The sequence below is a fragment of the Eucyclogobius newberryi genome, unplaced genomic scaffold, assembly GCF_026437365.1.
Source record: "Eucyclogobius newberryi isolate DKJ021-1_F unplaced genomic scaffold, fEucNew1.0.hap1 SCAF_19, whole genome shotgun sequence".
Lineage (NCBI taxonomy): Eukaryota > Metazoa > Chordata > Actinopteri > Gobiiformes > Gobiidae > Eucyclogobius > Eucyclogobius newberryi.
The window spans coordinates 7,425,348-7,439,286 of NW_027315823.1; the positions used below are offsets into that span (position 1 = coordinate 7,425,348).

The 13,939-nt window shown below is 42.3% G+C and overlaps 1 protein-coding gene across 2 annotated transcripts in view; it reads right to left on the reverse strand.

The window, feature by feature from the left end:
• Positions 1–13,939, reverse strand: part of LOC140365249 (arf-GAP with GTPase, ANK repeat and PH domain-containing protein 1-like) — a 68,522-nt gene continuing 54,583 nt past the window's right edge. For both annotated transcript variants that reach the window (XM_072451547.1, XM_072451546.1), the window contains 4 exons: positions 12,588–12,678; positions 11,236–11,458; positions 9,399–9,702; positions 1–339 (listed from right to left, as the gene is read on the reverse strand). In XM_072451547.1, the coding sequence (XP_072307648.1) occupies positions 28–339; positions 9,399–9,702; positions 11,236–11,458; positions 12,588–12,678 (930 nt within the window). In that variant the 3' untranslated portion in view covers positions 1–27. The remainder of the gene's footprint in view (positions 340–9,398; positions 9,703–11,235; positions 11,459–12,587; positions 12,679–13,939) is intronic.

Below are 13,939 nucleotides of genomic sequence, written 5' to 3' on the forward strand. Positions count from 1 at the left end.
AACATCCAGCAGTCAATTTCCCGCTCTTTACGACACGGCCCGGCGCGACGTGCTGTAGCTCAGGCTCGTCCCGCCGCCCGGCGTCTTGTGCGTGGTTATCTTCAGCGTGGTCGCCACAGTGAGGCCGGGGTTCATGGCGAAGGCGGGCGGCTGCGTCGTCGGCGAGGAGGCGAAGCCGACGGCCGAGGAGGAGAGCGGCGAGGAGATGGAGGACAGCGGCGGCTCGTTGGGGCAGCCGTGCTGGAGCAGGATGTCCACGCACTCCGGGCTGCCAGCGTTGTGGGCGACAGCCAGCGCCGTCTGGCCCTGGGCGTCTCGGTATCGCACGTCGCAGCCGTACTGCGGGGAAAGACAGGGCAGGGTCAGAGCGAGAAAAAAAACATCAAATGGCCGGAATCGCGATAAGATCTTGCAATTAGCGGTGTCACAATATCAAATTTTAATGTTATGATTATCAAAGGCGTTATGGACAATTTTTCGGCAATTTCAGAACTCTGGCCTGTGCGGACTGATACAACACACACGTGCGTTTGTTTATTAGCGTGACGGATCGCATCTCTCGTCTCCCATAGATTTCCGTCTCTTCTGAGTCAGCTCGAACTGTCTTTCTCCGTCCTAATTTTGTCCCGTACACTGAGGGAACTATATTATGATAGATCAATGCGCTTAGACACGCGGAAACATGCTGCTCTGATGGGGACGAGCCGCACGCGGCTGCAGGTGAGCGGTAGGTGAGTTCTATGATTGATACGTGGCAGGACTAATCGGCAGTCCACGCCACGAGGAAATGAGACTCAGATTTGGGCCAAAAGAATCGTCCATTACGCCTTTAAGTAGCACCTTTTTTCATAGTTTTGGCCGGGGTGTGACTTATACTCCAGAGCAACTTATATGTGATATTATTCGTTATTTCACACTGACAACCACAAGAGGGCGCTCTAGGCTCTAAGTGACGCAGAAGAAGAATCTTCACTTCCTCTACCTCTGGAGTTTGTGGAGTTGTTTTGAAGTGACACAGAGGAAAAAGAATTCAATGGAAAACCACCGGCTGGTCCTGCAGTTGTTCAGAGGAGACACATAAATGATGGCACAGGTGCACTGTTTATGGAAATGATAAACTTTGAAAATGTCTCATGTTCTAATGTAAATGAACTCTGTTACATCTAGTGTTTTGAATGTTCTGGACACCACCGCCCCTATGAAGGCTAAAATGGTTAAAAATAAGCAGAAGGCGCCATGGGGAAATGATGATTCGGTCAGGGCACAGAAAAGGAAGTGCCGCAGGGCCGAACGGAAATGGCGCAAGTCAAAGCTCCAGGTTCAAAAAGAGATTAACAAAGAAAAGCTGAACATGTACAACCAAATCTTATGTAGAACTAGGGAAAGATATTTCTCTGAAATTATTGGAAACAAATTATAGTAACAAACCCTCCAGCTCAGCTGCCGTTAGAACTCATTTCCACATCCAAGTGTAATGAGTTTGCATTATTTTTTAATGACAAAGTTCAGGGCATTAAAAATGCTATAAATCCCACAATGCAAAAAATAACCCTAAAACCACCTAGACTCTTAGAGCTAACTCACTTTGCACCAGTAACTGACAAAACTGTCCATGAGATCATCATCAGTCTGAGTTCATCTACATGCTGCCTCGATGTGTTACCCACCAGATTTCTAAAGTCTGTGCTGAACAGTTTGTTAGCACCATTCACTCACATAGTTAACATGTCGCTTCAATCTGGAACATTCCCAATGTCTTTAAAAACTGCGGTCATAAAGCCTCTCCTAAAGAAGAGCAGTCTTGATGCCGCAGTACTGAGTCATTACCGGCCCATCTCTAATCTGCCATTTTGGGGCAAAGTCCTTGAAAAGGTTGTTTACCAACAGCTCACAGATTTCCTCTTAATAAACAACTCATTTGATGTTTTTCAGTCAGGTTTTAGACCTCATCACAGCACTGAGACTGCTCTTGTCAAGGTGACAAATGACATCCGCCTGAACACTGACACGGGCAAAGCCTCAGTCTTAATTTTGTTAGATCTGAGTGCTGCTTTTGACACTGTCGATCATGGGATCCTCTTACAGAGACTAGAGGACTGGGTGGGCATCACTGGCACTACCCTAAACTGGCTAAGGTCCTATCTAGAAGACAGGAAGTACTTTGTTGAAATTGGTAACTGTGTCTCAGACCACATGACCCTGACCTGTGGAGTGCCCCAAGGGTCAGCCCTGGGTCCCCTTCTGTTCAACTTCTACATGCTGCCGTTAGGTCAGTTGATACGCAGTGAAAATGTGTCCTATCACAATTATGCAGACGACACTCAGATCTATGTTTCACTGTCGGCAGGTGACTATGGACCAGTAGATTCACTCTGTCACTGCATCCAACGGATCAGTTTGTGGATGCAAAACAACTTTCTCCAGCTGAACTCAGACAAGACTGAAATAATCGTTTTTGGCCCACAGAAACAAAGAGAAAGTGTTAGCGGTCACCTCCAGAGTCTCGCTCTAAAACCTACAAACCAAGTTAGAAATCTGGGGGTAATAATGGACTCAGACTTGAACTTTAACAGCCACGTCAAATCAATAACATCAGCAGCTTTTTACAATCTAAAAAACATTGCCAAAATCAAAAATATGGTGTCAAAACCAGATTTAGAGAGACTTATCCATGCGTTTGTCTCCAGTAGATTAGACTACTGTAACGGCCGCTCACTGGCCTCTCCAAACGAGCTGTAAAACAGCTGCAGTACATCCAGAACGCTGCTGCTCGGGTCCTGACCAGAACCAGGAAGTATGATCACATTAGTCCTGTTCTCAGGTCTCTGCACTGGCTCCTGTGGCTCAGAGAATAGACTTTAAAGCAGCTCTGCTTGTGTACAAGTCTCTCCATGGACTAGCACCAAAGTACATCTTGGATATATTAGTGCCATATGAACCATCTCGGACTCTGAGGACCTCAGGGACCGGCCTCCTGCTGGTGCCAGAGTCAGGACTAAACATGGACCGGCCTCCTGCTGGTGCCCAGAGTCAGGACTAAACATGGACCGGCCTCCTGCTGGTGCCAGAGTCAGGACTAAACATGGACCTGCCTCCTGCTGGTGCCAGAGTCAGGACTAAACATGGACCGGCCTCCTGCTGGTGCCAGAGTCAGGACTAAACATGGACCGGCCTCCTGCTGGTGCCAGAGTCAGGACTAAACATGGACCGGCCTCCTGCTGGTGCCAGAGTCAGGACTAAACATGGACCGGCCTCCTGCTGGTGCCAGAGTCAGGACTAAACATGGATCGGCCTCCTGCTGGTGCCAGAGTCAGGACTAAACATGGACCGGCCTCCTGCTGGTGCCAGAGTCAGGACTAAACATGGAACGGCCTCCTGCTGGTGCCAGAGTCAGGACTAAACATGGATCGGCCTCCTGCTGGTGCCAGAGTCAGGACTAAACATGGACGGACCTCCTGCTGGTGCCAGAGTCAGGACTAAACATGGACCGGCCTCCTGCTGGTGCCAGAGTCAAGACTAAACATGGGGAATCTGCATTTCAGTTTTATGCAGCTAAAATCTGGAACAGTCTTCCTGAAGATGTGAGACAGTTTCTACTCTGACAATGTTCAAATCTAAGCTAAAAACTGTTTTGTTTAGCTGCGCATATGACTGAAAGGATTTTTTTCTTTGCACTTTTCTCTTTTGTTTGTGATTTTATTAGTTTAGACAATCAGTTGGATTGATAATTTTTAATTTAGTTAATTTTATTGTATTTCTGTTTCTGTAATTTCTTTGTGATTTTAATGCATTTTTCCTGCTGTGTGAAGCACTTTGAATTGCCTTGTGTAGGAAATGTGCTCAACAAATAAACTTGCCTTGCCTTGGATTTAGTGATTTGGAGTAAAACTGATGCTTTGGTAAACTTGTTAGCATGTTCTTTATGCTATAGTTATCTGAATAACTGTTAATATGTTACGCTAACATACCAGACACTTACCACAGTTTGACTTATATATGTTTTTTTCTTCTCTATTATGCATTTTTTGCTGGTGCAATTTATAATCCAGAAAATACGGTACATCGCGATTTAACGATGGTTCATGAGATGAGATCATCACCAAACAACAGGAAACACATTAATTATCTTCAAAATCAAAGATAACTGAATGACAAACTTAAAGTAATTGGGCAGAAACGTGAAAAAGGTGCTTTACGTTTAGATTTTTATTGCTTCTAAAGTTGTCACGCTTATAATTTTTCAGTTCTTTAAGATCACATTGTGACCTGAATAATTATGATTAACCAAATAATAAGATGAGAATTTACAAAAACTGCGTATTTAACTGTGTATTTCAGATGTTTGTACAGATCTAAACCACACGGTTGGCAGTTTTTAAGCAGGATAAGAAAGGATATTGTGTTGTCTGAGGAGGAAAACGATGATAATTAATAAATTGCTGCCGTTGTGATTTGCTGATTGCGTCGATTCAAACTGTGATTTATCTTGCAGCTCTAGTTCAGAAAATGTGACAAAGGAATTAAAGGCAAGAAGTCTCTGGAAACAGTTAAATGTTGAACTGCTACAATACTTTAAGAATGGTTACTGCTTTATTTATTTATTTGTTTATTTTAAGCCCGGACAGAACAGAAAAAACTGTTTGTTTGAATTAAAATAAATAAAATAAATAAAATAAATAAAATAAATAAAATAAATAAAATAAATAAAATAAATAAAATAAATAAAATAAATAAAATAAATAAAATAAATAAAATAAAATAAAATAAAATAAATACAAAATTAAATGAATACAAAATAAAATAAATACAAAATGAAAAAAATAATAATAGTAATGAGGCAAGAAATTCAAACTTGGCTCTATGCATTTTTCAGATTTTCATGTTCCATATGTGCCATTTTTACACATAAAATGCCCTATATGAAAACATTATACAATGACTGGAATGTGGGAGAAAAAAGTACATTCGGACCTCATTTGAAATGGACCTATTTGACTTTGGAAGTGGGCCATTTGAATATGCTTCAATTTAGTTTCTTTAGACATTCTGTGCTGTTTGTATTCTTTTTAGTTTTAACTCTCTGGTCATGTTCTGTGTTCTGTGTTTTATGTGTTTTGTTAATACATTTTATTCTTACATTTATAAATTATAAACTACAAAAGAAGTTTCAAATGAATAGCTCTAAGACTTTTCTCTATTCACCTGCAGCATCTCGCCTTAAAATATAATGTTTGTTAAAATCCCATGTACTGGCTTTATTGTTGTTGTTGCAGATTATAATATTAAAAAACTATAAAATTCCTAATCTGATGAAACAAATGATGAAACCATTGCTAGACTAAAGCATCAAGAAGATTACCCACATCATTTTCCACATTATTTTTCAAAGTCACGAACAAACGAACGAACGGAAAGATAATTAAAGCATCAGCAGAGTATTTGAGACGAGACAAATCCTCTTCCGGATCTTGTAAAAACTGCATTTGACAGATCTCAAATACCGAGCGGCGCCGGCTCCACAGACTCGGGGTCCATTCATCAAACCCGCTCTCCTCACGCGCCGGGTTTGTGCTGAGTCGACCGCTCTGTTTATTCCGACCGCGTTTGCATTATAGCAGTTTATTTTGATGAATACGAGACAGTGAGTGCTTCCGCGTTCTGTAAAATGAATTGGTTTGGACAGATTCGGTCGAGTTGGGACTTTTAGACGGCAGAGCGGCTTCGATTTTTACGTTTAATTTTAGCGGCCTGTGTTTTGAATCCTCGTTTATCTAGAGTTTCCCGTTTTACTGCTGCCGCTGCAACACAAAGAAAGGCTGTAAATGTTCCACAGTGCGACATTAAAACTCTCTTATCACAGTTTCTTGATTATATTATGTGTTTTAATTGCTCGAAAAAACACCTTGAAAAACACGCAAACATACTGTGAGTGAGGCCGCCTCTCCACAGATCTGACCTGTAACTCGGCCTGGTGTCACCTGCTTGTTGTCTCCATGGAGATAGATAAGTTTATTGCAGTACCGTGGAACATTCTGAGCAAAGTAATAACATATCCACGGAGAAATTAACTGTATAAAACATCACATTTTCCATAAAAAGCAGTGATTAATTAAATGAACGGTAATGTTAAAATGCAAACGTGTTATTTTTCCTTGCCTCATGTAACGTCTGTTCTGTGTTCTGACCCGTGTCCAGGGCCGGCCCAAGACTTCAGGGGCCCCTAAGCGAAAAAAAATTTGGGGGCCCCTCACCACGTCATCAGAATCAGTTTTATTGCCATTGTCAGTAAACAATTCACATATGGGAACTTTCTTCAACGCAAACAAAGCACACCAAAACTCCAGGGCATCCATTTGCCAGTTAGTTTATTCTCAACACCTCACAAGCTCAAATATTGATAACTTAAATCCCACAATGCAACTTGGTATTCCGCTGACATCACCTCTACTCCCTGTACAAATAACACACGTCCCAGATATGTTTTTGGGCGTATTTGTGGGCGTTAAGGGTCGACAGCCACATTAGCACATTAGTTTAAATTAATGAACAGGGGGGTCTGGGGGCCCTCCCCCAGAGATTTTCAGAGCTTTTTTGGGTCTTCTGTTGCATTTTAATGTGGTCCAGCCGGCTAAAGTAAGAGTAAAATGTTGAGGTTGTAATGCTATAAAATGATGATGTGATGAAACTGTGCCAGGAGAAAATGATTAAAGCCAGTTATTAATACATTAGTGTACTTAATTACTCAATACAATATTGGCTATGAAAAATAATTATGGTCAGATTGATTCATTTTAACTGAAAATGTAAAAGTAATAGTTATCCTTACTAATTTATCTTTTACAGCTCCCAACTGTTCCTTCTTGCTAAAGTGACAAAACAAGTTATATTAAATTAAACAAATAGCATAAGCATTGCTTGATTAACAATTAACACTGATAAAACAGTGCAAACATGTTATTCCCAGAGAATGAACAGAACGAGAAGTGAAGGTCCAAACCTAGCTATAGTGAAGCGTTTCTGCAACTTTGCCACTTTTATATAAAAATATATAGTATTATTCTATAACAGACGTAATCATAATATGTCTGGTTATTTTTCACTATCAATTTATTATAATTTATAACAAATAGTCTAATGATGCTTTTTAAATAAATTGAAATGTTTTATTGCTCTATTAAAAGTTAATTACAATATAAATGTTTGTTCTAATAATAATAATAATAATAATAATAACTTTTATTTATATAGCGCTTTTCAGTGACCCAAAGACGCTGTTCTGATCAGAACATCACACACTGGGCTCCTGCATGAAACAATGCTGCGATGTGATTGGCTGATGGACCTTACGTGCATAAACCTTTACGTTCCTCTTATTGCACGTTAAGAAGTCAAAGTAAAACAGACATCACGAATCACGATTGATCTCACACATGGTGATGTGAGAGAGAGGGGACGCTCATCTCTGACTGAGGCTGCACAGGGGCCCGGGACAGGGACCCGGGACAGGGGCCGCACACTTTTCACTCCAAAGTCTCACGTCAGAGCTTCTGGACGAGGCGGCGCTCGTCTGGACCGGATCTCCGCCTCTTAGTGACCCGGGGCACAGACGCCCCTCACCGGCCTCACCTGCAGCTAACACTCCCGGGCTGGTGTAAATGTGAAGCTTATTATCTTTCATTCAGACATATTATTATGCGCGGGGCAGAGCTCTCGTCGCCTCCAGCCTGAGCGAACTAACGTGACAGACTCGTGTTGTTTCAAACAGCAGCATTAACCGTCTCTTTGTAAGAGAAGTTCAATACCTGGAGAGTGTTGTTGAGTTTGCAGTTTCTTTACATCGTCAAGAAGTTTCTTCTTTCGTTTTTCGGCATCGGGGGGATATATTCCTCTGGACATGAGGACCACGTTCTGTTGTGTTTATGTTTTGCTCTCGTTCTGCTCGCGCACAATGAAGTTGACCAATCAGCGCAGGTTTGGTGTCTTGGTTGCCAGATTGTCATTACAAATAAATGCGGTTTGTGGGTTATATGTTACCTCTGTGTGTGCTGCCGCGCCAGCAGCGCTACTACACTAGTGGCACACGCTGCGCTTGCACTTCTCATAAGACGGGTTGCCAGATTGGGGGCCCTCTTAACGCCTCGGGGCCCTACGCGGTTGCTTAGTTCGCTTATAGGCTGGGTCGGCCCTGCCCGTGTCTTGTGTAATGTCTTGTAAATACACTCAAAAAGAGAACTTAATATTGAAGTAAAGTTGTGTAAAGTGAGTAGCAGCAGCAGGAAGTAAAAGTGAAGTACCTGCCTCAGAGTAGGAGCTTAAATAGTTAAAAGAAATACGTGACGCATCAAAACGCGGAAAGTTACGAGAATGGAAAACGATGTACCCTCCCCCATGCCAAGTGACGAGTCAGGTCTGTGGAGAGCTGATCCTGCTGCTGTTAGCTTCATGGTTTAGTGCAATAAAGAATTCTTTCTTTGATGAATTGTTTTGCAGTGGGACTTTTAATGCTTCTCGTAATCGGTCCGGTCAGTTTTTCCTCCAAGAAAATGTATCGTGAAAGCAAAAAGTTGTGAAAAAGTCAGACCACCGCATGATGTCGTCGTCTAATTATTAAACTGTGCAAGGGGGGTCCTATCGGGGTCACGTTTCAGGTCGAAAAAGCTGTTCTAAAGCCAAAAAAAACGCCTAAAAATCTCCCTAATCATGCATGTGAATGTTAGTGATGAGGGTTTGTGAGAGCTTGTAGTTAGATTAATACTTCACTGTTTGAAAATGTTGTTATTTGAAAATCTATTTCCACCATGAACTTAAAAATGGACAAACTTACCAGACTTATGCTGATGTTTGTTTCTGGTTCATTATTTGGGCTACTCTTTGTTCCACTTTATAATAACTTCACTTTTTCCTGCCTTAATAAAGCATGAACAAGGACTTAATTCATCGTGAACAAATAGATTATTAAGAAGGATTCAGGATTAGTACTATTTAACTACCTTTTTTCATAATTTTGGCCGGGGTGCGACTTATACTTATATTTATACTTATATACTTATACTTATACTCCGGAGCGACTTATATGTGATATTGTTATTTTCACACTTGATTTTCACACTGCATTTCATACTCCAATGCAACTTATATATATCTTTTTCTTCACTATTATGCATTTTTTGGCTAGTGCGACTTATACTCTGAAAAATACGGTAATACTCTGACCTTGATTCTAACACCTAACCTTAACAAAGTAGTTACAAAGTTATTAAACTGTATGTTAATCATTAATTAAATCTGGGTTCATGCTCATGGTATAGTTATTATCAAATCAAAATAGAAGAAGAAGAAACCCAGCTGTAACTCACAGACCAGCCTGCGTTTCTTGAAAGTGTAATGTGCAAACTGACCCACAGGAGGAGCTGCGTCATCACCACGTCGCCGTGTTGGCAGGCGGCGTGCAGGGCGGAGGCGGGCAGACGCAGGGCCAGCAGCGCCCGGGACGAGAGCGCCATGCTGAGCGGAGCGTTCATGTCCTCCTTGCTGCAGTGGGCCAGCAGCAGCAGCAGCTTGGGCAGGTTGTGCTCCATCACAGCCAGCAGGAGGCGCCCCGCCAGCGTGATGTCCGGCCCCTCTCCCGGCGTGGGCGGAGGCAGCGGCGCCACGAACAGCTTCTGCTCGTATTTGGCCCGGATCCACGACTCTCGCTCCTCCCTGAGTCAGCACAAACGGAGAGGACGCCCGAGGAGCAGAAGTGTTACATCAGAGAAGGTCCCGTCCAGTGCATTATACTTGGATTATAATTGATTTTCAAGCTCGGCCATCGATCACAATTTGTTCTGTACAAAGAGTCGGTCTTTGGGTTTATTCAGACTCAAGCAAACCTAAACACAAGTCACGATAAGTAATGCAATGTCAATGTTTTCTGACCTGGTTATGTATAAAAGAGTGTTTATGTCACTGTGTCCAAGTCATTTCCCTCGAGGATCATTAAATCTACACATCAGGATGATTCTTTTCTCTTGAATGTTTTTAGTAATCGTGCAAATGAGAAAATAGTGCTGCCAAAACCATGAAAAGGAGTTTTGTGTTGTAAATTAAGATTACATCAGGGAATACAACCTGACTTCACTGATCTACAACCCGAACTAAACCACAATCAAGTTTACAGGGCAGCCTTTGAATTGAAATTGACCTGTAGCAAAACACGATCAAACCAGGACTAAACCAACTAAACCAGAACTTAACCAAAACAAAACCAGAACAAAGTCTAGACTTAATCAGGACACATCTAAGGACTAACCTGAGTCCAACAACGTCCCAAACACTCTCACAGATCTGCAGTAGATTAGCTTCTGCTTCTCCTTAGATGTTTTCTCTGCTCGAGTCCACTGATTTGATCCTTCTCAAACACACTGACGTCTCATCCATGACCGCGGATTTCGTCTTCCCACACGGCCGTTTCAGAAATGAGAATCAGTCGAGTTTAAATACTGAGTTGGAGCTGAAAGATCATGATCTTGCAGCAGGTCTCCAGCAGGAGAAGAGGACCGACTGTATACAGGACTAAACCAAGACTAAACCAAGACTACACCAAGACTACACCAAGACTAAACCAAGACTAAACCAGGACTTAACAAAGACTAAACCAGGGCTAAAGTAGGACAAAACCAGGACTAAAGCAGGACTAAAGCAGGACTAAAGCAAGACTAAACCAAGACTAAACCAAGACTAAACCAAGACTAAACCAAGACTAAACCAAGACTAAACCAAGACTAAACCAGGACTTAACAAAGACTAAACCAAGACTAAACCAGGACTAAAGCAGGACTAAAGCAGGACTAAAGCAAGACTAAACCAAGACTAAACCAAGACTAAACCAGGACTTAACAAAGACTAAACCAAGACTAAACCAGGACTTAACAAAGACTAAACCAGGGCTAAAGTAGGACAAAACCAGGACTAAAGCAGGACTAAAGCAGGACTAAAGCAAGACTAAACCAAGACTAAACCAAGACTAAACCAAGACTAAACCAAGATTAAACCAGAACTTAACAAAGACTAAACCAGCACTAAACCAGGACTAAACCAGGTCTAAACCAGGACTAAAGCAGGACTAAACCAAAACTAGACCAGGTCTAGACCAGGCCTAAACCAGGACTAACTAAACCAGGGCTAAAGCAGGACTAAAGCAGGACTAAACCAGGACTAAACCAGGACTAAATAGTCGGTTCACACAAACATTACCTGGAGGCGTCGGGCGAGGGTTTGCGGTGCCCGTGGGTGCGAGCCTCCCAGATGCTGTTCACTAGGTGGTTCCCGATGGCGCTGAGGACCAGGGTCAGTTCCCGTGGCAGGTCGTCCAGGTCCAGAGAGCGGACCCTGGACACGTGGGTCCCCAGGTTCCTGTGGATCCCAGAGCACTCGATGCAGAGCAGGGCCCCCAGGTTCAGACTGGCCCACGTTGGGTCTGAAACCAGACGAAACAGGTGAAAAAAGAACTTCTTATGTAATCTTAGAAACATCATAAATGTAATAAACAGTATCCAAACAAATGGTCAGATATTCATGTTTATCATAAAGTCTGATGACGGTTTGCATCATTTTATTTTCACAGTTTTTACTAATACATAAAACTATAATCCTGAAAACTGCCGTTGTGTTCTTGAGCAAGACACTAAAGTCCATATGAAGGTTCTATTGTTTTTCCTAATTATGTGTAGAACCATCAATCATAGTTTTAATTCTGTTAAATTTTGAAAAATGAATGTGACAAGAAGCAGAGCTGAGTTCTAAAACAGACGTGCCATTGAAAACAGTCGACACTTAACTGACAGACTTTTCTGACAGTTTAAACCATCATTTAACAAAATAAAGGCGTTACATGGCATTATTGTGTGTCAGATCATAACTGTTCTGTCATTTATATGGATTTTGGCTCTTGTTTAGAGGCTGGTTGCTAGGTAACGGCTGTGGCATTACCTCTACATATGTCATATCTGCCGCTCATGTCTAACCAGGAAGTACAATTATAAAACTTTACAAAAATGATCAAACGTGGGACAAATTGGCAAAATGTTTAGTCAAATCTGAAATATAATTGTGTTCACTGCGTTTTAGTGAAATCTGTAGTGTGTGTGTGTGTGTGTGTGTGTGTGTGTGTATGTGTGTGTGTGTGTTTGTGTGTAGAAAAGCGCTTTATAATTGTGCCACTTCACTAAATGTGCCCGTTTAAAACCCCGTCGCCGCTAAAAGCTAACGCACCCACGTAAGCGGCTCCGCGCGAACCCGGTCAGAGCATCGGACGACGACGGTTGGCGAATCGTGCCACTTCGGTTACATCACAAGAGCCGAAAGCGCGCCTCACAAAAGCTCCATTTTTACATTTGGGAAGCTTTAAAAAGCCTCCCACACGCAGCAGCCGCACAGAACCACCACGGCTCATCACAAAACAGGGGCATTTCGTTTTTAGATTCTCGCGGGGGCCAAATTCAAACCACCCACACGATGATTCGAAGGTTTCAGCCATGTTTCCCGGGCCGTATTGGTTCAGAATGATGTTGAATTGACTGTTGTCGGGTGCTGGGACCGTGACTCACTCGGGGCGTCGCAGTCCACGCAGAAGTTGTTTCCTTTGGCGTTTCGAATGGCTTGGAGAACCACGGCGTCGCTCAGGCTGTTCCTGCGATCCTGCAAAACGACAAACACAACGAGAAGTCAACACCCAAAAGTCACATGTCGATTTGTGTTTGGTAGATTTTAGATTGGTTTTGTTTCCGTTCGTCTGGTTCACAAAGTCTTCTTTTTGTTCAACTTCAGCGTCGTAATGATAGAGTGGAAATAGCACAAGTGATGAACGCGTTTTGCTGCTTTGTTTCCATATTATTACCAATAAAATACAAGCGCTTTGAGTTTGGGATGATACATAAAGTCTACGAAACAAACCAGTGTGTTCGTTTTTAAGTAATTACCATGTTATTATTAGATTAAATCAAACCAGGAAATGATAAATTGAAACTAACAACAATATTGTTCAAAAGAAATGTGCTGAATTACATTAAAAGCAGGAAAAAAAACAACTTAATTTGTCTCTATTATTAGTAGTGGAAGTTAGTGATCTGACTTTTCTACTGTTCAAATGTTCATCATACTATAAATAACATAATAACAATAACAACAAATAAGTGTAATGATAAATGTTGACACCTAAAAATAATGTTCCGTCGCTCATTTATTGAACGATAAGCTGATGTAGTGATTATCAAGACAAGCCCATAGTTGTTACCGTGAGTCTGGACTGATTTAGGGAGGTGAGCGTTTAGTAATGCTGCTCCCACAGCTTGGAACACTCTGCAAACTGAGCGGTAACTCTGCGGGCTGGTTCCATTTGAAAGGAACCGTACGTAAAATAAACCAGGACTAAACATGGACAAGACCAGGGCTAAACCAGGACTAAACATGGACAAGGCCAGGGCTAAACCAGGACTAAACATGGACAAGGCCAGGGCTAAACCAGGACTAAACATGGACAAGGCCAGGGCTAAACCAGGACTAGACATGGACAAGGACTAAACATAGACAAGGCCAGGGCTAAACCAGGACTAAACATGGACAATGCCAGGGCTAAACCAGGACTAGACATGGACAAGGACTAAACATAGACAAGGCCAGAGCTAAACCAGGACTAAACATGGACAAGGCCAGGGCTTAACCAGGACTAGACATGGACAAGGACTAAACATAGACAAGGCCAGGGCTAAACCAGGACTAAACATGGACAAGGACTAAACGTGGACAAGGCCAGGGCTAAAGCAGGACTAAACATGGACAAGGCCAGAGCTAAACCAGGACTAAACATAGACAAGGCCAGGGCTAAACCAGGACTAGAACAGGACCAAATCTAGTCCACATCAGAATAAAACTGGACAAAATGTCTTTGTAACGTGAGCCT